General features: G+C 53.0%; 1 protein-coding gene across 2 annotated transcripts; it reads right to left on the reverse strand.

Annotated features, from left to right (window-relative positions):
• Positions 1-164: 164 nt before the first annotated feature.
• On the reverse strand, positions 165-3,947 carry THTPA (thiamine triphosphatase). Of its 2 annotated transcripts, none has more exons than XM_053263649.1 (3): positions 3,471-3,947; positions 1,046-1,723; positions 165-565 (listed from the first exon to the last, which is right to left on the reverse strand). In XM_053263649.1, exons 1-3 carry the CDS (start codon positions 3,541-3,543, stop codon positions 321-323), a joined length of 996 nt encoding a protein of 331 aa, XP_053119624.1. In that variant the 5' UTR covers positions 3,544-3,947; the 3' UTR covers positions 165-320. The 2 variants fall into 2 exon arrangements, with proteins under 2 accessions (XP_053119624.1, XP_053119625.1); XM_053263650.1 differs by having other exon boundaries at positions 165-562; positions 3,471-3,945.
• Positions 3,948-6,450: the final 2,503 nt, after the last annotated feature.

The following is a 6,450-nucleotide window of genomic DNA, read 5'->3' on the forward strand; positions in this document are numbered from 1 at the left end:
CCACCCTCTCCTCACTTCCAGCTATTGGCTGAGCTGCTGTGACATCACACAGGCGGAGGGTCAGCCACTGAGTGCTGAAAATGAACGTGGATTCTTTAGTGGATTTGGAAAATCAGGATGGTGGGGGCGGGGGGGGGGGAGAGAGAGAGAAGGCCACACACTGGTTCCTGATAATATTCTATGTTGCTGGAAGACAAAAACAGTGCAGGCGCACTTCTGATTTTGATGCAAAAACAACAGAACAGTCCATCATCACCTCTGGCAGTTTCAGTTCTCCCTTTTCTTTGGCCAAATCTACAGTGAAAAAGGTTTAATTCAGATTAACTAGGCCTCTCTTCCTCTGCAGATGATGTGGGGGCGAGGTGCAAGTGACCTGGAGGCAGGGGGTCTCCCACCCCAGCACAGCCCCAAGCCCTCGTCAGGCCTTCCCCGCCTTGTGCATCTGTCACGCCCCCGACTTTCTGCAGTCGTCCAGCTTGCACCAGGGCCTGGTAGTGTGCAGGTCTGAACTTGTGCAGGTAAACAGACATCTTTCCGAGAATTCGGGTTTCCACATCAAAACCTGCTGGGGAGATAGAAAGGAAGGAGCACTTTAATCCTACCACTTGAACCAGAATGGCATGTTGCACAAATCCAACATTCTCAGACGCGCACACCCGAAATTCTGAATTTCAAACATTTCAATTCTAAAAAAATATATAAGTTGAAAGGCGCTTCTTTAAACATCTTGCTGACTGGCTTTTAAAACCGATTTTTAATGATGCCTGTGCCTCATTTTGAGACCTGGGCGCAACTTAATTGGTCTGTTATAATTTTTAGCCTGCTCTTCCTCAGCAGGATAGGTGGCTCTTCCCCGGCCTGCTTTATCCTCACAACCACTCTGTGAGGTAGGCTGAGAGAGACTGACTGGCTCAAGGTCAACCAGTGCATTTCATGGCTGTGGCGGGACTGGAACCCACGTCTCCCCCATTCTAGTCCACGCCACTCTGGCTACTACTAAAAGCCTGCCACTGCCTGAGAAAAAGGTGGCTGCTGAGGGCCTCACCCAGCTGACATCCCAGCTTCTGTATCCTCTCCAGGGCCTCCGGCACGTCCGCCAGCTGCCCGACCACAACCTCGACTTCTCCCACGGCGTAGCCAAAATCCGCCTCGTCAAGATCCACACTCAGGTTGCCCAGGCGATACTTGCGCCGACAGGTCACAAAGCTGGCAAACTCCTCCAGGCCAAGTCCCTCCACGGCTCTGGACACGTCGTTGTGCCAACCTGCCAACGGCTCTGTGCCCAGAAGCCCGGAGACGCGGGCCACAATCTCCTGCGGGCATGTCAGTTCTTGGTATTGCGTGGCGGCGCCTGGCTTGCCGGCTCCCTCCAGTGGCTGTGGCGAGGGCTGCGGCTGGAGGCCCCTGGGCAAGAGGCCCCGGGCTCCAGTTGGTGCCTGCGGTGGGTGCTGGGGCGGCTGGCTCTCTGTGGCTGGGCTAGCGGGGTTGCCTGAAACCCTGGTGCCCTCTAGTGGCTGGGGGGGACACTTCAGCTCCCAGCCAGCCCCCTCCCGCTCCCGGAGCCAGTGGTCGGCTAGGGTGAGGCGCCAGTCCGGGACGTCGTAGTAGCGGTCTCTGAAGGAGACGCGGCCTCCCAGGGAGGCCCCCAGTGCCACCAACTTCTCCTCGGTGTCTGGTCCGTAAAGGAACTTCTGCTCCACTTCAATGGAGCCCGAGGCTGGGCCTGCAGCATTTATGGAGGAAAACATAGGAACATAGGAAACTGCCATCTACCGAGTCTGACCATTGGTCTATCTAGCTCAGTACTGTCTTCACAGACTGGCAGCGGCTTCTCCAAGGTTGCAGGCAGGAGTCTCTCTCAGCCCAATCTTGGAGATGCTGCCAGGGAGGGAACTTGGGACCTGCTCTTCCCAGAGAGGCTCCATCCCCTGAGGGGAAAATCTTGCAGTGCTGCTCACCCTTCTAGTCTCCCCTTCATTTTTATTTATTTATTTATTTATTTTTACATTTCTATACCGCCTTTCGTTAAAAACAACCCCAAGGCGGTTTACAAAAATTAAAACATACAATTAAAACAGTAAAAACATCAAGCTAAAAACATATAAAAACAGGCATAAAAACAATACAACAGATAAAAACACACCAAAGCAGCAGTAAAAACGATTATGTAAAAGCCTGGGTAAAAAGCCAAGTCTTTACAAGCTTTCTAAAAGCCGTGATGGAGTCCGAAGAACGAATGGCCACTGGGAGAGCATTCCAGAGTCTAGGAGCAGCAACAGAGAAGGCCCTGTCCCGAGTGCACAACAGCCGGGCCTCCCTCATTGTCGGCACCCAGAGCAGGGCCCCCTCAGATGTCCTCGTCAAGCGGGCAGCAACCCTTGGGAGCAGGCGGTCCCTCAAATACCCCGGGCCTTCCCTATATAGCAGCAGCAAAAGCCCCAGCAGCAGCCCAAGGAGATGTTACACACCTTTACTGTTGCAATGAACATATGCAACCAGGGCGGACCCTGCTTATCTATGGGGATAAATCATGCTTACTACCACAAGATCAGCTCTCCTCTCCCTAAAAAAGGATGCTGTCAAAAGTGGGATTTGAACCCATGCCTCCAGGGGAGACTGCGACCTGAATGCAGCGCCTTAGACTTCCAGGCAAGGAAAAAATGATCGCTTTTGGCCAGAGCTAATTCCCCTCATCCTGACGTTGCTGCAGGGATTCTCCGCGGCTCTGTTGCATTGACCCCATGCTGCTGTTAAACATGGTTAGAGAGGGAGAGAGAGAGAGAGAAATTCCAGAATAAAGCTTGTGTGTGTGTGGGGGGGGACAACCCTGATGCCTCTAACTGTAAATATCATTCCTAACCCCAGATGTGTACAGCCTTTACTCTGTTAGGTAATTGCTCCCTGATTCCTCCGCTTATGACCCCTGTCCCGCTGCTTCTGTTGCTCAGGAGTGAGTGACTCCGCCTCTGTGATAAAACTGGGCTTGGGTCCCCCACCCATGGGGGTTGGACTACAATTCCCATCATCCCCATGGTTGCCGTTGGGGTGATGGGAGTTGTAGTCCAAGTCCAACCACATCTCGGCGGTGGGGGTGGGGGACAAGGTTGGGGAACCCGGCCTGTGCCTTCCACAAACCCCCGCCCCCAGGAAGGTGGAGCTGAGGAGAGGAACTCCCTCCGGGCTGCTGAGCTGCTGCTGCAGCAAAAGTGCCGCTCCTTGCAGCGGTTCGCGACGGGAAAGGCCACTCAGCCCCGAGCATGTGGGCCCGGGAAAGGCCACTCAGCCCCGAGCATGTGGGCCTCCTCGCAGCCTGCGGGGGTCTCAGCAGCAGGGCCCCACTGACGACCCCCCAATTCACTCTTGGCTCCCTTTGGCTGGCATGTGAGCAGCACCCCGGGGCCTGCAACCGCGCCCCCCCCCCGGCACTGCGCGGGGCCAAGAGGGGCCTTTTGCCCAGCCTGCGCACTGACCTGTCCCCAGCTGCTGGAGGGAACCCGGAGAAGCTGCTGCGGGCCCGCCGCTGCTGCAAGAAGAAGCCGCCATGTTGTCTCCCGCCGGGCCTCGAGAACTACACCTCCCAGAGGCCTTTGCAACTTTGGCCAGGACCGAGAGGGAAGAGAGGCTCTACGTCCCACCATGTATTTTTATTTTATATTAAACAGGCTGCTGTTGTCATCCCTTTCTGCGTGTGCCCCGCTTTGCATCACCGACAGCATGAGGAGGGCGTTTCCGTGAAGAAATGAACGCACGGGGGGGGGGGAGCCGCAAAGGCACCTGGGAGTTGTGGTCCCCCCCCCGCCAGCGCGCGCGCCTCCGCCGTTTGTCATCCGCTCCCTTCCCGACTTCTTCGCCTTTTATTCCCTCTTCTCCCTGTTCTATTTTTTATTCCTCTCCCCCTGCGACTGTCTCGCTCCCTCGATCACCGTTGCCAGGGCAACCGGGAAGCTGCAATTAAGAGCAGCAGGGGGAGGGAGGGGGGAAGGAGGGAGGGAGCGCGCGCTGCAAAGGCGGGGGGGGGGCCCTTAACCCCTTCCTAGCCAGGATCCAGGACTGTGCCGGGTTCCAGGCAGCGGCGGCTGGAATAATAAGAGAATGCTTCCAGCAGGGACTCTTCAAACGCTAGCAGAGTTTCCTGGTGCCTGTTTTTTTTTTTAAATACGGTGGTGGTGCGGTCCAAGTTTGGGCTCAGCTGATCTGAATAACTCAGAAATCCTCATCCTCATCTATCTATTTATACAGTCATTAATAATTGAATTGCAATAGTAATAAGGAAACTGCAAGGACAAAACACAGCAGGAGAATGTCCAACACCAATTGCCAAAGTCTCTTCTGGAGTCGAGATCGATCACTTTAGGGGCAGGGCAGGAACTGCAGGGGTAATATGGGCTGAGGCAGAAAGAGTCAGTCTGCTCCCCTAGCATCATCATCATCATCATCATCACATTTTATATCCCGCTCTTCCTCCAAGGAGCCCAGAGCGGTGTACTACATACTTAAGTTTCTCCTCACAACAACCCTGTGAAGTAGGCTAGGCTGAGAGAGAAGTGACTGGCCCAGAGACACCCAGCAAGCCTTATGGCTGAATGGGGATTTGAACTCGGGTCTCCCTGGTCCTAGTCCAGCACTCTAACCACTACACCATGCTGGTAGAAGTCCGGCCTGGTAGACAGAGTGGTGCTAGTGGGAGGAGGGTGGGCAGCCTTTCTTCCTGACCCTACACTGTCCTGGGCCTTTCAGAGATAAGCCTCTCCATCTTGGGTCCCAAGATGCTGCGGGACTACATTCCCCCTCCGCGGTGGACAGGGCCGGTGCTACCATAAAGCCAACTAGGCAGCTGCTTAGGGCGCAGAGCTCAGAGGGGTGCAGAGTGTCAATGTGTTTGCCTGGGGCGCAAAACAGTCTGGCACCGGCCCTGCATGTGAGCTTGCCAGCAAACCTTTTCTGGCATGGTCCCTCCAGGCCTACAGAAGTTGTAACCCTCGTCTAAGCCATGAGTCAAGGAGCACAGTGAAAAAATGGGACTATGACTAAAGAGGACTAAACTAATGACAATGGGTACAGCAACCACCTAATGGCGCAGAGGGGAAATGGCTTGATTGATCAAGCCAGAGGTTGCCGGTTCGCATCCCTGCTGGTATGTTTCCCAGACTATAGGAAACACCTCTATCGGGCAGCAGCAATCTAGGAAGATGCTGAAAGACATCATCTCATACTGCGTGGGAGAAGGCAATGGTAAACCCCTCCTGTATTCTACCAAAGAAAACCACAGGGCTCTGTGGGCGCCAAGAGTCAAAATCGACTTGACAGCACACTTTACCTTTACAGAAACCAGCCTCAGAACTGACAATGAAGACACTGAAGTGGTGGATAGCTTCTGCCTTTTAGGATCGGCCGTCAACAGTAACGGATCCAACAGTCAAGAAATACACCACAGACTAGCACTTGGTAGGGTTGCAATGAAGGCCTTGGAAAGGATATTTAGATGCCGTGATGTGTCTACACCTACAAAGATTAGAATCATTCAGACAATGGTTTTCCCCATGACATTCTATGGATGTGAAAGCTGGACTTGGAAGAAGCAAGATAGAAAAAGCATTGACGCTTTTGAACTTTGGTGCTGGAGACAACTTTTGAGGATACCACGGACAGCCAGGGAAACAAACACATGGATCATAGAACAAATCAGTCCAGAATTTTCACTCGAGGCACAAATGACCAGGCTCAAACTATCATACTTTGAACACATTATGCAAAGACCCAGCTCCCTTGAGAAGTCTATAATGCTGGGGAAAGTTGAAGGCAAGAGAAGAAGAGGACAACCAGCAGCAAAGTGGACAGACTCAATTACGACAGCAATGAATGCACCACTGAGAGACCTTCAAGGCCAAGTGGAAGACTGATCATCCTGGAGAGAATCTATCTATGCGTTTGCTAAGATCAACACCAACTTGAGGGCACTTAATCAATCTATCAATCAATCAAAGCCATGAATAGCAGGCCATTGGGCTGAGTGAATAAACCCTCTGGTTTTAGGAATATAGGAAGCTGGGGCCCTATCCATCCCCAGCACAGCATCCCTCCAGTGTCTGCTGCTAGTGTCTATCTTATGTTTCTTATTAGATTGTGAGCCCCTTGGGGACAGGGAGACATTTTATTTATTCATTCATACATACCTATATAAATAACTTCTGTTGAAAAGGCATTGTGTGCCCCCACCAACCTGAGCCACAGCTCTCGTTCGTTTCAGTGGGGCTCAGGCAGAACCACCCCATGGATTGCGTGCCATAGATCAGATCCATCTTCTGTAGTTAATGGTACCCTGTTATCCACCTTACCCGGGGCTGCCTGTGAGGAGGAAGCTGAGAGGTGGAATTTTCAGTTCGAGGCCACCACAGTTTATCCTCCAAATCTTCTGCGATGCTGGGGCTAAGCTCAGAGTGTGATGTACCA

Source organism: Hemicordylus capensis, chromosome 6 (assembly GCF_027244095.1).
Source record: "Hemicordylus capensis ecotype Gifberg chromosome 6, rHemCap1.1.pri, whole genome shotgun sequence".
Lineage (NCBI taxonomy): Eukaryota > Metazoa > Chordata > Lepidosauria > Squamata > Cordylidae > Hemicordylus > Hemicordylus capensis.

Coding starts and splice junctions, on each gene's coding strand:
- THTPA (XM_053263649.1), bottom strand. CDS start 3,543: ATGGCGGCTTCTTCTTGCAGCAGCGGCGGGCCCGCAGCAGCTTCTCCG. Junction 1,724..3,470: donor CCTCCAGCAGCTGGGGACAG/GTCAGTGCGCAG, acceptor TAAATGCTGCAG/GCCCAGCCTCGGGCTCCATT. Junction 566..1,045: donor GAAGCTGGGATGTCAGCTGG/GTGAGGCCCTCA, acceptor CTATCTCCCCAG/CAGGTTTTGATGTGGAAACC.